The sequence below is a fragment of the Elgaria multicarinata genome, chromosome 1 (assembly GCF_023053635.1).
Source record: "Elgaria multicarinata webbii isolate HBS135686 ecotype San Diego chromosome 1, rElgMul1.1.pri, whole genome shotgun sequence".
Lineage (NCBI taxonomy): Eukaryota > Metazoa > Chordata > Lepidosauria > Squamata > Anguidae > Elgaria > Elgaria multicarinata.
In genome coordinates, this window is record NC_086171.1 from 160,513,342 (window position 1) to 160,532,230 (window position 18,889).

Below are 18,889 nucleotides of genomic sequence, written 5' to 3' on the forward strand. Positions count from 1 at the left end.
ATATCACAGTCCCATCTAAGAATAAGGGCATACCAGGAATACCTCCAGTAGGCAATGGTGGCTGCACATCCTACTTCTTTTGGATCTTTGCAGCCTCTGCTAATATTGGCGAGACAACTAAGATAAAAGGGATCTACATTTTTTTGCTAATCAAGTGCAGAGTATAGTTTAAGCTAAAATGCAGACCATTCTTGAGTATCAGGATTTTGGTTCCTAATCATTCCAACAAAAACAAGGAGAGAAAACAAGCACCTCTTTCAATTATCCCCTCCTTAAATGTTCCTATTACAATGCTACATGACACAAAATGAGTAGTTTTATCTTGTATTGGCTCAACATTTTGTTAATATAGCAGTATGAAAATGACTCAGTTTATACACAATGCTTGAGGGACCTCATTTTGATCTCTCCCTTTTGAAAAAAGACTAGTAACTACTCGTGTTATTCAGAACTATAGCTCTAGAGAAGAAAAATGAGGTTTTTGCACTATTACACTTTTAGGAGAGATATTCTCTTAAAACAAAACAAATTACAATGGTTAATTCTTTATAATTTGTTAATCTGCCTCTAAGAGCTGTACTTCGTGTGCTACCATTGGGAGGTGTATTAGAAAGATCTTAAAATTACTTGTTTGTTATTGAAAAAACTTGCATCAGAACCTAAAGGACACTTGTATCAGAACCTATTTATTTATTACATTTTTATACCGCCCAATAGCCGAAGCTCTCTGGGCGGTTCACAAAAATTAAAACCACAATAAAACAACCAACAGGTTAAAAGCACAATTACAAAATACAGTATAAAAAGCACAACCAGGATAAAACCACGCAGCAAAATTGATATAAGATTAAAATACAGAGTTAAAACAGTAAAATTTAAATTTAAGTTAAAATTAAGTGTTAAAATACTGAGAGAATAAAAAGGGCTTCAGCTGGTGACGAAAGCAGTACAGTGTAGGCGCCAGGCAGACTTCTCTGGGGAGCTCATTCCACAACCGGGGTGCCACAGCGGAGAAAGGACACTAGAACCTAAAGAACATCGTATTCTTCTTAAGCACGTGTGTGCACACACTCAAACAAAAATACTTGAAGTTTTAGCAAGAAAAAGTGCTTGTGTGAGCGCATCCCATTCCCCCCCACCAGTCTCCACCATAAACAATTCTAATGGAGGGGGAAAGAATGAAGGGAAACTGTTTGGCAATGACAGCAAGGAGAAGTCCAAAGACTCATCTTGCATGACAAAATTCAACCGCCATTAATACTTCCCTTTTTTTCTGTCAGTACATCCTGGGTCCAAACTATAACAATTTATGGTAAAGAAGGGGCATTAAAATGCTTTTGACACTTTTAAGTCTTTGATGGCCATTTCAGAAGGTTTACGCAGTTTGTAAGATTGAAGTTTAGCCCAACAAGACAAAGGCACACATTCTGTCTGGCTGTACATTAAATCACATCTGCCAAACAGGGAGCAATTTCTTTTTGCAGCCAATCTTGTCATTTGCATTCTCAACTGAACGATTCAGAAGATTTTTGTTTGCCATGATTAACCCACTCAAGTGAGTACTCAAAGCAGTATTCCAAGTGGCCTTTTTAAAAAAATCAGTCTAAGACTTATTGTTGAAGGTGTTCCTTTGCATATCAGAAAGTCTGTGACCTGCATGAAAAGTGCATTGGGAAGGGAGGGTCTAGCTTGAATCTAGACAGAGAAAGAAGGGGTGACACAGAGGAATAATAGACTGAGCAAAGAGCACAGACAGTGCAAAAGCAGGAGTACACCAGAGAATTGAATTGGAGCTTTACAAAAGTATGCATCTCTTTTTTCCAATTACACCCTGCATTCTTTTCAGATTATCACTGTGCCCAGGCACATTCTAGGGCTATTTAGGCCTCTAGCACAGCAGACCTTGTATGTGATCAGTTTGTAGATTCTCAGAACTGGGGCAGACTTGCTTACATGCTGTAGTTAAAGCATACGCATTAAAGTGTAAAGTTATAAAAGCAGCAGCACAGTTCCAAATTTGCCCCCCAACCTGCCCATCCAGTAGGTCCTCATAGGTTCCACAAGCTTGCATGCAAATAGCAATCTTTCTCAACTGTTTTATGACCAGAAGCAGTGGATCTACAAATCTGGATGAAGCTCAGAATACAACCTTTTATAGATTCTGGCAGGCATTATTCAAAAATGTGTTTCTACTTCTCAGGGCTGTAGAACAAGGGTGCAGAACAGAGTAAGTCCCTCCGCAGGCCTGAGGTCATCAGTGGGTCTGGCGATGCCCACCAATATCACCATTCCACCCCCCAGGACGTTTTGCCTTTTCTCCATGCTGGGAGAGTCATGGACTTCCATGCCTCTCCCGGCACCAAGAAAGGGACTCACACGGCATTGAGAGGAGTGGCTCTTCCCAGCACCAGATGAGTCGGGTGACTCCCCCATATGCCTCTCACTAGCTGGAGATGTTGGGAGTTGTAGTCCAACAAATTTGAAAGGCACCAGGTTGGAGAGGCTGGCATAGACCATTCACGCAAATAATTCAGATATGCATCTTGGAAGGCTCCTCTCATCAGAACTAGACGTGCGCAGAGGTCTAGTAGAGCCAGGGCTCGCAGGGATGGAATCCTGGTTCTTTTTGATTAGCATGGACACAGGTGTCATCTGCCATCCCACCAGCTCAGAATTCCCTGTCCTCTCTGAGTTTAGCAGTAATCCTCACAGCAGCTGGGGAGAAATGAATTTTCCCAGAAACAATACATAGTTATGAGTTATCCTTGCTTGCGGGTTCCCATTCAATAGCTCATTGGTGAACAGAATGCTGACTAGTTGGACCCTTGGTCGGATCCATCATGGCTCTTCTTATGTTCTTATCCCTGTTGTAAAGCAAAATATTTGGTCTTGAACAAGCAATTAAGACCCATTAGTTTTACAAAATATCTGCTGCTGATGGGAGATGAAAACTGCTAGAACTGGTTTGTTGATATATATCAACAGAGCAGTGTGTATTTTGGACTCTCCTTAGAGGTGTGGGTAAGGGAATTGTCAGGATGAGCACATGCACTTCCAACATTTATCACTATACTATTGGACAGGCTATTTCTAACTTTAATTCATTTAACATTAAGTTGCAGTGGAGGCACATATCTTCACCTGCTAGCTTAAAAGAGATTGACTCTGTTCAGATGTCATGCTAAGCCACGGCGGTTAAGCATTTTGAGATAAACATTATGGCTTAGCGTGTTTTGTGAACCATGACTAGCATGTTGTGTGAACCATTCCTAACCATGGTTGCTACTAACCATTTGCTGCTAAAGGGTTAGCAGATGAACTATGGCTTAGTGTGTTGTCTGTGCATGCAAGTGATTTGCAAATTCAAGACTAACCTAAAAGTACCATTATAAATGAGCTGCTGTTGCGATGTAGCTGAAGTAATATAATTCTGCCTTTACCTACAGAGACTATAGAGACCATATCAGTTAAAAATCTACTGAAAGAGGATTTTTTGATGTTGTTACTAAGCAGTACACTTCTTTGCCAAAACACAGCTCTCTTCACCATCATTTTGCTGCATTTTATCTGTTCTGGCTCCAGAATTAAAATTACCTTGGCCTGCTAGCCCCCAACAAAACAAAACAAAAACAAAGATTCTTAACTGTGTTGTTTCTTTTCATTTTCCCCGATGTCCAGACGTAGACTGGAGCATGTCTGTTTGTCTTTCCATACAGACCACTAGACAATTTTATACCAAGAACTAAATATATAACAACTTTATTTTTTCTGTAATGTTAGTATTCAATAATTATGAATCCCTTCACAGACAACAACATACGTAAGGCATGATAAGGAGCCAGTTTTATAGGAAAGGTAAAACTTGAAGAGCTAAGGAAGCCATGAACTTAACTCACCTAAAAAAAGATATTGTAGAGCTGGGAAAAGTGCAAAAAAAAAGGCAACTAAAATGATCAAGGGGCTGGAGCAAGTAAAGTGGAAGACATGGCAGAGGTCTACAAAATTATGCATGGTGTGGAGAATGTAGATAGGGAGACATTTTTCTTCCTCTCCCATAATACTAGAACCAAGGGACATCCCATGAAGCTGATCAGTGGGAAATTCAGGATAGATAAAAAATAAGTACTTCTTCAGACAGTGCATAGTTAAACTATGGAATTCACAATCACAAGATGTAGTGATGACCACCAATTTGGATGACTTTAAAAGGGGGGTGGATAAATTCCTGCAGGAGAAAGCTATCAACGGCTACTAGTCCTGATGGCTATGTGCTACCTCCAGTATCCGAGGCAGTAAGCTTGTGTACACCAGTTGCTGAAGAATATGGGTGGGAGGGTATGGTTGCACCATGTCCTGTTTGTGGGTCCATAGTTGGCCACTATGTGAACAGAGTGCTGGACTAGATGAACCCTTGGTCTTATGTTCTAATAGCATGGACCATAATCTAATAGTGCCCCAAAATAGTGTCCGCAACAATGTAGGAACAAAGCCAGACTATAAAACACATGGTCTTCGATGTCTATATACTAATGCCCAGAGCATGGGAAACAAACAGAATGAACTTGAACTCTTATTACATGAAGGCAAATACGACTTGATAGGTATGACTGAAACTTGGTGGGATGACTCCCATGACTGGAATATAGCAATTGAAGGATATAACGTGTTCAAAAAGAACAGAAGAAATAGAAAGGGAGGTGGAGTTGCACTATATGTTAAAAATACCTATCCCTGCACAGAAATACAGGCGGATCAGACTGGGAGCCCCATCGAGAGCATCTGGATTAAAATAAATGGGGCAAGGAATAAAAAGAACATGATAATTGGAGTCTACTACCGACCACCCAATCAAGGAGAGGACGAGGATGAAACTTTTGAGAAACAAATTGCCAGTGTTTCAAGGAAGTGTGATGTAGTAGTGATGGGGGACTTCAATTACCCTGATATCTGTTGGGAGACCAATACTGCCAAAAGCAGCCCTTCCAAGAAATTCCTGACATGTATGGGTGATAACTTTCTCCTACAGAAAGTGGAGGAAGGAACTAGAGGATCGGCAATCCTTGACTTGATATTGACCAATAGGGATGACTTAGTGGATAAAGGGGCAGTTACGGGAACTCTGGGGGAAAGTGACCACGTCATACTTGAATTCTTGATTATGAAGGAGACAAAAGTTGAGTGTAGCCATACACATACTCTGGATTTTAGGAAAGCTGGTTTTAATAAACTCAGAACTATGATAAGTAAGGTCCCGTGGCAAGTGAGCCAAATAAGAAAAGGAGTGCAGGATGGGTGGGAGTATTTAAAAAAGGAAATTTGAAAGGCACAGTTACAAACAATTCCAACAACGAGAAAAGATAGAAGACAACCGAGGAAACCAATGTGGCTCCACAAAAAGCTTAGAGATGACCTGAATACAAAAAAGGATACATATAGGAAGTGGAAGGAAGGCCAGGCTACAAAAGAAGAGTACAGACAGGTGGCGCAGAAGTGCCGAAATTGGGGCACTTTCTCGTTTTTTTTCTCCAGGCTATACCCAGTGTGATTTTTGAATGTTTTCCTTTGAAATGTAGCCAATACATTCCAGCCGCCACTCAGGTCTATAAAGCAAAGGTGGTGTCCCAATTTCTATTTGGTGCCCCGATATGACTTCCTCTTTATAAGAACTCACTGGAAGGTGTTCAATCTTCCTTTCTAAGGCCAATATTCGGAGTTCCAAGATGTGTTGCTAGTGCAATCTTAAATCTGGAAGTTGGGTTGAGTACCCTAAAATGTATAGAGTGGATACATACACTCTATTTCTGGCTCCGTTGCAATTTAAGTCCTATCCCTAATTCACTCACCTCAATGGTCGGACTCTTATAAATCTCCATGGGTGAAAGCAGTTCAGCTAAAACTTACCACCATAGGGCTCTCCCATGACCATCTGTTATCCCTGGACCTGGGCAGCACCAAAAGGATCATTAAGCAGAGACTCCTGGACATTGATACTGAGAAGCTACATCAAGCTGCACAGGGCCCATGTTCCCCGTATGCCTTGGGGCTACGGGATCACGACCAAAACAGTGTACCTCTGTATTTAAGCTGGTTATCTATACCCAAATATAGGATGGCATTTTCCCTAGCAAGGCTTAATGCTGTGCCTCCTAGGGTAATGGAGGGCAGATTTGGGAAAGTTCCACTATCAGATAGATACTGCCCCTGTAACAACGAGGAGATGGAATCTATCTCCCACGTATTATTCAACTGCAGCTTCTTTCAAGAGGCAAGAAAAGCCCTTATCCATCCTTTCACGCAACGATTACCTGGATGATCGTCCGTGACCCTTATGTCGGTCCTTTTACAGGCTCAAGATAAGCATACCACCGAACAAGTTGCTAAATTTCTTAATCAGGCAATCCTTACCAGATCAGTTATGGTGGCAGGACTTTCTTTTGCGTCTAGTACAGAACTTTAAGGAGGCTTCATGAAATCATACTCTGTTTTAAATCCATGTATTTAAAATATTTATTATGTGTTTTCATATGTTTTATTGGTCTGTTAACTGTAATAAAAAGAATTGAATTGAACAAGCAAACTAGTTCCACAAGGGCCTTTGGACTGACATTTCCCAAACAGAGCATCTGTGCCACATGTCAAATTGCTCTCCAAATGGAAGGGACTTTCAAAAGCAGTTTGAGATGTCAGAACTGCCTACATTTCAAAGGAAAACATTGAAAAATCACACTGGGTATAGCCAATCCCTTGGGTGGAACTGAAGTAGCTCTTCAGGCCCTGGACTATTTGAAGAAACTTGCACAGAATTCTATAGAAGTTGGACCGACAAACCGCAAGTGGAAGTGGAATATATGAATCTTGGTTGAATGCCCTTCCCACACAGATGATCATTTGTTCATTTTTTAAAAATATATTTATATGTACCATTCCATATGAGTTAAATCAAGCAACAAATTACCTCACGTAACATCAAATTTAGGGTTTTTTTCATGTCAAGAGCTCTGCAGCTCCAAGCCAACACTAAATGTTCTTTACAGGTTGCCTCATATTTTGATTATCTATTCTGCAGAATCTGCAATATGCATCCACGCTGCTTAGCTTTGGCAACAGCCTACACTGTTTCTTGGCATGCCTAAGTGCAAGTGTCGTGCCTGCACTGGGCTATCCTGTGCCAAATGATTTACTTGATTCAAGAGGAGTACAGTTCTGCTAGCAGATGAGATCATTACAGGGGATGTGTCTACCTTCGCTGGATTTATATCATTGCACAGATTCAACTCAATACTAACATTCTTTAAAGAAGAACTAGCATTATATAGAGGCCTGACAAAACAAAAGCCTGCACCAATGAAAAACAGTTATACTATGTTCTGCAAAAGCCGACATTGCTTTAAGAAAGAGTGATTTTCCCCTGCTAGCAGATATGCTTTAACTCAGAATATGACCATATACTGCTCACAATTGATATCCTCAATGCAGCCACTGCTCTGGAGATCTCTTACAACTTATATGTATACAATTAAAAGAAAAGCACTGGGACTGAAATATAAAGCAATTGTTATAAGTGTGGCTCATTTATTTATTTTTGCAATTGGAAATTTCTGAAAGAAATATAGATTTAATTTCAGGACTCACTCAAAAGTAGCTATGCCACCTCCTGCTTCATTTAGATGTTTAAAAACCACACTGCTAGAACACATTTTGCATCAGCAAGTCACCTAAATTAATCTATGGAGAGAGACCTGGCTGGTATGAATCTCTCACCTTGGAGAGTAGCAGACTGGCTGAGTGATTGAAGCACAGAACTGAGAAACAAGTCCCCTATGATTGTTAGCTTAAACATATACCCTAAGATTTCTAGCTTGTATAACCGGAAGGGAAATACTTCATTGTCCTCTTTATTATTCTGACATATGTCACTGGAAGATTTCAAGGAGTAAGGTTGATAAAGCCAGTGTGGTGTAGTGGCTAAGAGTCGGAAGATCTGGGTTCTAGTCCCCACTCAGCCATGGAAACCCACTGGGTGACTTTGGGCCAGTCACAGACTCTCAGCCCAACCTACCTCACAGGGTTATTGTTGTGAGGATAACATGGTGAGGAGGAGGATTATGTTCCTTGGAGGAAAAAAGGAGGGATATAAATGTAACAAATAAATAAATAAATACAGAACTGGGTTTAGTACAACATATCATGCCTCAGCAGAGGAATACTGTGTTAAATTCAATCAGTAGTTATAACAAGGATTCAGACTTCTGTGTTATGTATATTTAATAACTACTTCAATTTTTTCAGCTTCCATTTTTTGAGGGGGGAAAGGCTTTAGCTCTTAAGACTACAGACAAATGCTTAAAACCGGGCTTCAGCATGGACACAAAAAGCTCAGCCATCAGAAGTTAATTAAAAAGAAACACAATGTTTTTAAACCTCAAATTTCAAAAGTCACAAGAGTTCTACTGTCAACCTCAAATCACCCCAGCTGGCTGGAATAACACTAAACATGGTGCAGTGCAAACCAGATGTCAAACTAAATTTTTTATGCCATATACAAATTTTATGCCATTATTTTGTCTCCTGCACTCTGGGATGATCGAGAAGAGATCCTGGCCCTCCTCTGTGTGACAACCTTTCATATACTTGAAGACTGCTATCATGACTCCTATTAATCTTCTATTCTCAAAGCTAAACATGCCCAATTCTTTCAGTCTTTTCTCATAGGGCTTTGTTTCCAGACCCTTGATCATCCCTGTTGCCTTCCTCTGAACTCCCTCCAGCTTGTCTTCATCCTTCTTAAAGTGTGGTGCCCAGAACTGGATGCACTTATTTTATTTATTCCCTCTCCAAAATGCCTACTTTTAATTGAGATGGGGAAGCACAAAATGGGATCGCAGATGGCAAACAAAGAAAAGCATGCAGAGAGGGTAGGGCTGTAGGACAGCAGTAACTATGGAAAACCCTCACATGCTGACATTTTGGGCAAGTTCAGACCTCTTCCAACTTCTCTGCACTATCAATAAATGTAGAAACATATTTTCAAAACCCAGATATAAAACCATGTTAGAAATCTGTTTTCTGCATGTGTAGTGAACTTGCATCTAATTGCTTAATAATTTAATATATAAATACTATAGAATGCTCAAGAATGTATTTAAAAATTGCTTAGAATGCATCCAACACTAAGCTTTGCATGGAAAATTTTATTCAAGGTGGGGAATTTTCCAAATGTAACACCTCCATATGACCAGCTATAAACATATTCAGGATAGATAAATACTTCCCACAATTCTTAATACTTCCAATTAAAGGAAGCCAGATTCCGTCTGGACATCAGGAAAAACTTCCTAACTGTTAGAGCAGTGCAACGGTGGAATCAGTTACCTAGGGAGGTTGTGGGCTCTCCCACACTAGAGGCCTTCAAGAGGCAGCTGGACAGCCATCTGTCAGGTATGCTTTGAGGTGGATTCCTGCACTGAGCAGGGGGTTGGACTCGATGGCCTTGTAGGCCCCTTCCAACTCTGCTATTCTATGATTCTATGATTCTAAATGCAAAATGAGGGAAGAACTTTTGGCTGTCCAGATTCCCACAATAATGTGGAGCTGGTCTGTCGTCTGAAATTTCAAGCAAACTATTTAACTACTGAACAATAGCCAAAATAAAGCCATATGTTAAGAAGAACTTGCACCACCTATCTCTACAAAACCAGCCTGGCCATTTAAAAATTGTGTCAACACATGTGTCTGTTATTAGTCCTCAGGTTAGAATAATAAAAAGGCTGTTTACAATCAGATTCAGCACATTTGGCAACAATATTATAAAAATCTGATGAGAGCCCCGGAGCATCAGGTTATATAGTTCATTCCACAATGGTGTAGGGATGCTGCAGCTGGGCTGATGCAAAAGGATAACATCCTCTTGAGGCACTGGTATTTTCTGCTGGGAATTAGAAAGTACACAGTAATCTGTAATGGCAAACTTTGTGAATGCTTTCCAGCAGACCCAGTTGAGACTATCCAATGGATTTAAGTCTGAGGGGGCCCTAGAAATTAGCTGGAAGTCAACCATGCCTCAAGCTAAACTAAGCGGCCAAAAAGAGAGAGATTGTTGATGAGAATTTCCCCAGATGAACAGATCGTGCTTACCACACCCTTGTTCGTAAATTACGGCCTAGAGATAGTATTTAAGGGTTCTGAAATGCAAAGACATTCCATGCTGTTTCTATCAACCATTACCTTCCAAATGTCCATTGCCATTTATTGCAGACAAGGCTGCTATTATTATTATCATCATCATCATCATCATCATCATCATCATCATTTATTGCATTTCTATACTGCCCAACAGCTGACGCTCTTATTGATGATGCATCATCTGAAAGTGCCCAATTGCTATTTCTTCCCATCACTTTAAATCATGCACCTCTAAAACTAGCCGAGACTCTTTGCCAGGAATCTATCCTGTTTTCTCCCACAATTCCTATTTCTGTTTTTCCCAAACAATCTCAGATGAGGAGACACACCTGCCTGCATACTAATTTCTGGCCTGTATTTGCTAAGTCAAAGGAGTTTACATACGTGGGAGGGCCCAACATTGTTGGCATATCTCCATTTTACTGTCATCATCTCCTCCTTCACAAAAACAAATGGAGGGACTTCACATTAGAACACAACCTCGTGCTAAGTGTAATCACATCCCTCAAATAACCCTACTTCTCTTGGGTTTCACATAATAACTGTTTATGATAGAAGGATGGGTCTAGTCTTCTGAAATTAAAAAAAATGGCTTTCCATACACATTCCAAATTTGTTTCTCACGCTTTGAATGAGTCAGACTGATGAAACTTTTCACAAGCCGTTTTGGACTATGACATCCATGATTTCTGATTCCAGAATAATGTGCTTTCAACACTTTGGATGAGATGTTCAAAGACAAGGGGAATATACAGGTCCCACTAACTAAAATTAGAACAAAGGATGCTTTCGCTTCAGCCATTACACAATTTCTTTCTCATAAACTGGACAGAATCCAGATGTTACTTTTAATGGCAAAAAAACAGCAGCAATAACAGCTGCTGACAAGTGATAGAGGACTTTTCTTTTTTGATTATTTCAAAGGTGGCTGATGCTATTCCATATAACATTCATCTACAAAGAAGCTGACAGACCGTATAAAAGGGAATATTAATCTATCCCCCAATTTTAATAGCCAAAATATTCTGGATAGTCTTGTTAACTATCTTGGCAGCAGATAATAGTGAAAATGTCAAACTCATGGGAAGGTAAATAGACCGATTAAATATCTAAGCATCTTCTCATACATGCACCTCTCCTTGTGTTGGAATAAAAAAAAAAGAGATCTTTCTGTGGATGCTACTACTGATACTAGAAACTTTTGGGTAGTAGCCACTTGATACTGGAATTCCCATTAGCTCTTGTTTTATGTTGATTGTGATTGATATTAGTGCACTGTGATTGATATTAGTGCATTTTAAAGAGTTAAAATATATTGTAACATCATTTATAAATAAATAAATCCTTGTGACAACTTTTTCCTAAGACAGGAAGGGCCAACTTCTGTATTTTTGAGAGCCAATTAAGTACTGAAGTTATAATGCAGCAACAGACACATATAAACAGTGTTTCCAAGATATTTGACATCTAGCATGAGTCAGTCTCTGAACAGAATTCCTCTCCATCCAAGCAAAGCTGCTTAGCGACATTTGCTTTTTGTATTGTCCTTTATATTCCATTTGGAGCATACAGGTTGATATGGCAGCAGCTTTCACCCCCCTTTTATTACCTCCCAGTTTAAGAGTTGCAGGGAGCGACTATACAGCCAACGAATGCAAGACCCAGGGCAAGGGGAAGTATAGTGAGCTAAGCATATTTAAGATGCAGGCTTTCTGGAATATGGAGTTGCCAAGGCTTTGACAGCTGCCAGGCTAGAAACGATCAAAACGGTCTACAGAATAGCTACAAATATAGAAATTCACATCAGCCCAGGCCAATTCATTATCCATCAGGCTTTTCTTCAAATGTATATCAAGACACCCATGCAAAACTTAACATCCTTATCTTCAAACGACTTGTTTTCCCTGACCCTCTTCCAGAGGAGGCCTCAAGGTCTTTAATAGGACTAGATAACCCTATTCCTTCACATTCCCTTCAATTAGCTTTTGACAACCCTAAGCAAATATTTCACTAGAGATGTGAAGGCCTGGGAGGGGGGAACAGAAAAAATGGAGGAGCAGAACGAGAATATAACCTTTTTTCCAGAATTTTTGGGGAAATTTTTTTGTGGGGGGAGAACAGTTTTTTCCCAATTTGGGGGGATGGAGGGTTCCCCTCCAGCCTTTACATCTCTATCCCTCATGCAGGGCAGCTGTGCTAACTACCCCCACTCCGTGGCAGCTACATATTTAGCATGAACATCTGATGAGAGAACCTGTGGGTGCACAGTAGAAACCTTGACATGAACAGCTCCCAGACGACATCCCTGCGATATACTTGGCCACTGGTGGCAGGGCTAATCAGTGCACTCAATGTGAGGAAGCAGCTAGTCTGTGTAGCCCTGCAGCCCCCTCACCCATCATGCTTTGATAGAACACTTGAGGGAAACACCTGCATGGTGTTAGTGCATGAGTGCTATTAGATAAGCAATTAGTTCTGTGCAGGACACCGTGAAAAGTCATTGCCTTAGTATACACAGCCTTGACAGACAATGTCTGAGCAGAAATCTCATTTCTCATGTAACAATATTTATGTAAAAATACTTAGGAAACTATTTGAGCTGCACTCCTTCGCGTGCCTACTAGGCTATAAGTTCTAATGAACAAAGTGGGACTTGCTACCAAGTAATGATGTATAGGACTAGAACTCACAGTGGCGAACTACACATTACATGTGTAATGGAGCCCCAATGTTTTTGTGTTGTTTGTTTTAATGAAAAGCAGTACTGGAAGGCTTCCATTTCAAACGGAAAAGCAGCATTGGAGACACATAGCTCTTTCTGCGCTGGCCTTTTCCTCACTGCAAATTGCTCCCCAGCTGTTTTTCCCCTGACAGGTTCCAGATGCATATCTACCCTGGTAAACATGCATCTGGAACTGTGCAAAAAAATAAGCAGTTGGGCGGTGTGATTTTTGAGGGGGGAAATTACTGGTGTGGAAAGAATAAAGCACACACACCCTCCATTTTTATGTAACAAATACTTTGTCTCTTAAAAGACATGCATGAGATTTCAGGACATTCATGTTCAGTACATTTAGAGAGTTGCTTCAGAAATGAAGACTCTGAACTTCTCTACATTTTTTTTAAAATCTCACAGCCTTACCAGCACTTTCTGCTTCCGCTTTCTTTCTGGGATTGCAATCAGCTCAATTACATAGGCGTCCACGTGGTTTGAATTAAATAGTTCCTCTCTCTGCGTGCTCTGTGCACTTTCATTGAGACACCACCATCTAGTGGTAATATTGTTGCACAGCACCGAGTTTACACTTTGGGATATCCCACTTTTTGTTTATATTACCACATTATCTGCGCTACTTTTAAAAGTGGGATTTCCAGGGGATATGGCAGGAGACATCCTGTTCATTGACAACATTGTGTAATGGACCCGCAAACTTCTGTGAGTGGCCAATGACAAGTGAGCAATAAATCGCTTTTAGAGGAGCCCTATGAAACCAATAAGGGTATGTTTCTGCAGAGAGAAAAGATTTGAGCCACTATCCTTTGTTTTGTTCCCTGTATATGGTCAAAGCTTAGAAGATTCTAATTTCTGATCAGTTTATGGACAGGGAAGCCTCTGTAACTGGTATGCTCTAAATAGTAAGGCAACCTCTGATGGTCTTATGTGCCTTGGAAATGGGGGATGGAGTGTGTCACAGAGGGTTGCCATTATGGGCAAGATCCTAGCTAGGCAGAAAGATGATGTCAGGGGCAGAAACTACCATCATGGTGGGTCAGGCAGTTGATGCTTGTCACCCACTCCCACACGTTTGAGTCGTCATATTGACCTGCTTTCCCACATGCCAGGTCAGTCCATAAGAAAACATAATAATCATCCATGATCCGATTGTGGATGAGGGGGTTCATCTGGTGTGGGTGACAAAGACCTGGCTAGATGAGCTGGGAAGCCCTGACCATACCTAGCTCTGTCCACTTGCGTATTCAGTTCCACACCAGACCAAATGTGGAGATCAGAAATACACTGTATTCCTTCCATCGCCAGCTGAAGACTTCTTTATTTTCTCAGTATTTTAACACCTAATTTAAATGTAAACTTTGCTGTTTTAATTTCGTATTTTAATCTATATCAATTTCTGCTGTGTGGTTTTATCCGGGTTGTGCTTTTTATATTGTATTTTGCATTTGTGTTTTTTAGACTGTTGGTTGTTTTATTATACTTTTCATGGTTTTAATTTTTGTGAACCGCCCAGAGAGCTTCAGCTATTGGGCGGTATAAAAATGTAATAAATAAATAAATAAAATCAGGGATAGTGTTGCAGTTAATCATAAAAACTTCAATTTGATCAACAGGAAATTAGTCCTCTTGGGCACTGGGTGGAAGGGCTGAACCTCGTGCTGGACCGCAGAGGTGGGGCAGGGATGGTGTTGGTGTACTGCCTACTCTGCTGACCAAGAGCCTCCCTGACTGAGCAGGACTCTGGCATGGTCTTAGGGGACTTGAATTTTCATGCAGAGGCTTCCTTGTCAGGCCCAACTGCAGTTGTTCCTGGATGAAACAGATTATCTAGACCTATTTCAATCTGGTCTCAGCCCTGGATACAGCACCAAAAGAGCCTTGGTTGCCCTTGTTGATGACCCGTACTAGAAGACAGAGGGAGGGAAGGAGGGTGGGTTACCTTATTGACTTTTCATGCTCTCTCAATAGCTTTCAATACCAGCACTATGTTACAGTGGTTCGAAGCCTATCTGCACAGCCATTACCAGAGGATGACATTGGGAGACTGCTCCTCAGCTCTTTGGCATTTATGGTGCAAGGTTCAATTCTATCTCCCATGCTTTTCAATCTCTATATGAAACTGCTGGGAGCAGTTTTGGAGTGAAATGTCATCAATATGCAGATGACACCTAGCTCTCTCTATTCCACCAGAATTAGGAGAGGCTGTGAAAGTGCTGAAACTGTGTCTGGAGACAGTGACAAGCTGGGCAAGGGCCAATACACTAAAGCTGAAACCTGACAAGATATTCTATGAGTCGATGGTTCGCAAATCCAGAAATTAGGGATAGGATAGCACTCCCCTGAAGAAACAGGTTAGTAGCTTAGGGCTGTGCCTTGCTTCCAAGCTGACACTAGAAGTACAAGTGGCCTCAGTGGCGAGGGACACCTATGCCCAGCTACAACCGCTTGCAAACCTGGAGAGCCTGTCCTCTGTGACTCATGCTGAGCCACTGGAATAGACTCAGTCATCCCAGATAGACTATTGCAGCATGCTCTATGTGAGGCTACCCAGGAAGATGGTCTAGAAGCTGCAACTGATGCAGAATGATGCAGGCTGGCTGTTGGTGGGAGCAGCAAAGTAGGATCATATCACCTCATCCTGAAAGCACTGCACTGACTGCCAATAAGATACTGAGGGCGATTTAAAGTCTTGCTTGGCATATAAAACCCTAAACGACTTGGGACCAAAGTACATGAAAAAGTGCCTTTCCTGTTACCAACTGGCCCATGCCCTCCAATCAGTATAAGATGCTTTATTGATCTCCCACCAAGAGCAGGAGCTAGGAAGGTGGTGCCATGAGATGGGGGATTTTCTGTAGTGGCACCCCATTTATGGAACTCCCTCCGTGATGATATCAAGTTTGCATCCACAGTCTAATTATTCAAACAAAGACTGAATACATTTTTTATTAATTCAGTCATTTAGATGCTCTAAACTCCTAGTGAGAGTTATTGCTGCTCTTTTATTGTATTGTGATTTTAGGGATGTTAGTTTTAGATTTGAAGGTTGTTTTGATGGTTGTGTTGTTAGCTGCCCTATGTTCCAGAACTGGAAGAACAACAACAGGATATAAAAATTGTGAATATTTTTTTAAAAAGTTCTACATATGAAATTTTTACTTTGGGTCATTTCTAATTATCTGTAAAAATGCCACTATGATAAACAGAATGTAAAAATATGAGTCACTAAGGAAAAAGTAGGCACATTTATGCTCAATTATTATTATTCTTTGGACAATTTATGTACCACACATTCCCAGGAATAATACAAGTACTTTTTTAAAAGCAACATATGCAGCAATGATAAGGTTTTTAACCAATCTGCCTGAGAAGGCAGCATAGTAATAATGACCTTTCAGCTAGTTACAATTCAGACAGTTTTGCCCCACCCATGTGTGGTTTATATTAAGTCTTGGTGACTTATTATATCAGGATTATCCACTCCAAGACCTCCCTGCAGCAACTGAAAACTAAGTTCTATGAGAAAAGGCCAGGCTTATTTCAGGTTTCCTTGGAGTGCCTTCTTCTCTTTTGGTGAAAGAAATCCGGATTGTTCGTTCCTTAAGTTATACATTTCAATCACTTCAGCAAGGTACAAACAAAGGAGGAGCAATCTTACTCCCTATTGCCATTAGTGGCCTGTTGGTATGATTCACTTTATGTGCACTTTGTTGAACTATTTCAATAGCAACTAGTATTTTTGAAAACATTTGGCTAAGTGGGAGAAGACACAGCAGATCTCCAGGATTTTAACATTTTCGTATACAAATGTGTTAGTATACAAATAATTCTACAGCAAGTGTTAGAGATGTCATTTATGCAAAAGTACTTGATATGGCAGGTGAAGAGGTTTTCTGCATCCCAAAGAAGCCATCCAGAACGGAAGAAAGCCTGATTCAGTTGCCAAAAAGATTTGTCTAAGTTTTCTTTGAATTCAGTTTACCAAAGTGTTATTTTTAAAAACTGTGTAAGAAGAAAAAAAATGCCAGGAAAAGATTCACCTGCTAATCTGTCAGTCGTAAAAGCACAGGGGAAAAAAGCTAGAAACCCTGCTCTGGGGCAGGCTGCTAGAGCCAGGAGGAGGAAAGGAGAGAGACATCAGGAGTGCAGAAAACCTCAATAACAGTGCAATCCTCTGCATGTCTACTCAGAAGTATTTATCATATGTGTCATCTGCAATGGATCCTACTTCTGTTATGGCTAGGTAAATATATAAAAGTTTTCCTTACTCTCAAGCATATACTTCTTGGTAATGGGTAAAGGCAGCAGTCTGATGTGACTAATGAGAGAGCCCCACGCATGGGCTCTGGAAAGTGTAGTTTCAGGTGGTGAAAGGGTATATGGCTGGATCATGAAGTACGCAGTTAGTAAAACTAACCCCACGGTAACCAGTCCCTGCAAGAGAAGACAAGCATTAGATTAATCTCACTACAGTAACTAGGCATGTATACAAAGTGATTTTTTTCCCATTTCAGGATCTCAGGGAGAATGTGCGTGCGTGCGTGCGTGTGTGTGTGTGTGTGTGTGTGTGTGTGTATGAGAGAGAGAGAGAGAGAGAGAGAGAGAGAGAGAGAGAACACATGCACACAAACACTTTTAACACCAAAGTTTACAAAATAAAGGTTTAGAGCAGGGATGGACAACCTTTTTGCCCCCATGGGCTCCAAACCAGTAATCGTGGCCAGAACTCACAGTGGGCTTGTCCTCAGCCAGAACCCCCTGGTCCACCTCACAAACAAACACACATACACAGAGCTGTTTCACAGGCTATGGGAACACAACTTTCATGGGAAAGCCAGCACATCGCAGTGGCAATTTGGGCACTTGTGTGGACAAGCACGAAGATCTCACCTGGCCCACAGGTTGCCCGCACATAATTCAGAGGCTGATCATTATTTACAGTTACACAAAAAAGATGAACAATTCCCAGATGAAGCAGATGGGCCCATTTCTCCCCACCCCTCTTTAGCCCATTTTTGACTACTATGGTGCCCATGTCAGCCATTACATGACTAGCCATATTCTCCATAGGAGACATTTTGTGGGGGTGCCCACAAGTTTCTCAAATTTCTATACACGCCCACAAGTCCAAAAAGGTTGGAGACCCCTGATATACTGAACCCCCTTAGATATTTATGCCATATTTAATAATATGGCAAACATGCAGTAAGCTTTAAGTAATGAAACTAAGTCAGGAAACCAGAGACCAAAACCCTTAACAATTCTAACATTCCTCCCAGACTGCAAGCAGAATAACAAATGTTATTGGTGTGATTCATGCATTTACCTAGCCTGTTACATTGTGACTACTATGTTCCACTTTACAGTGATTTCAAATTCTAGCACACTTTTTGAAATGATTTGGGGCATTACAAGGTCATTCACAAATGACTTACCTTATAGAGAAACATCAGAAGAGGGTAACGTGGGGGTCCTCTTTGGGGCTCATTTTTTTCCAAGAGTTGTCTGATGAATTTTTCAATGGCCTTTTCTGACATACCACATTGATAACCAGTCTGTCTCACCAAGTCAATGGTCTCTGAGAGTTTATCGTAAATGCTGAGTTCACTCGCAGAAAGCTCCATGTCCTCTGGTGAAAAATCCTATTAGGAAAAATTCAAAAGTGTTACAAATCAAAATATTTCAGTGCCACAAGAAAGATGGAAGGAAGGGACAGCAATTTCCCAATCTAAGCAATCTTTCTTTATGATACAATTGCAAAGCTGGGTCTGAGAACTGGTAAGAATAACCCATTCAAACACAAGGGAAATAGTTAAGTTTAGACAACCAGGCTTTTGCATTAATTTTTGTGAACTGCCCAGAAAGTTTCGGCTGTTGTGCAGTATAGAAATGCAATACATAAATACATACATAAACCTTAAACTTTCTAAAATATAGGGCTATTTTTATTAATCTCAGTCAGGGTGGATTTAA

General features: G+C 40.7%; 1 protein-coding gene across 4 annotated transcripts in view; it reads right to left on the reverse strand.

Annotated features, from left to right (window-relative positions):
* Positions 1–18,889, reverse strand: part of C1H6orf89 (chromosome 1 C6orf89 homolog) — a 39,044-nt gene that overhangs the window by 10,609 nt on the left and 9,546 nt on the right. For all 4 annotated transcript variants that reach the window (XM_063140844.1, XM_063140824.1, XM_063140816.1 and 1 more), the window contains 2 exons: positions 18,352–18,558; positions 17,185–17,350 (listed from right to left, as the gene is read on the reverse strand). In XM_063140844.1, the coding sequence (XP_062996914.1) occupies positions 17,185–17,350; positions 18,352–18,540 (355 nt within the window). In that variant the 5' untranslated portion in view covers positions 18,541–18,558. The remainder of the gene's footprint in view (positions 1–17,184; positions 17,351–18,351; positions 18,559–18,889) is intronic.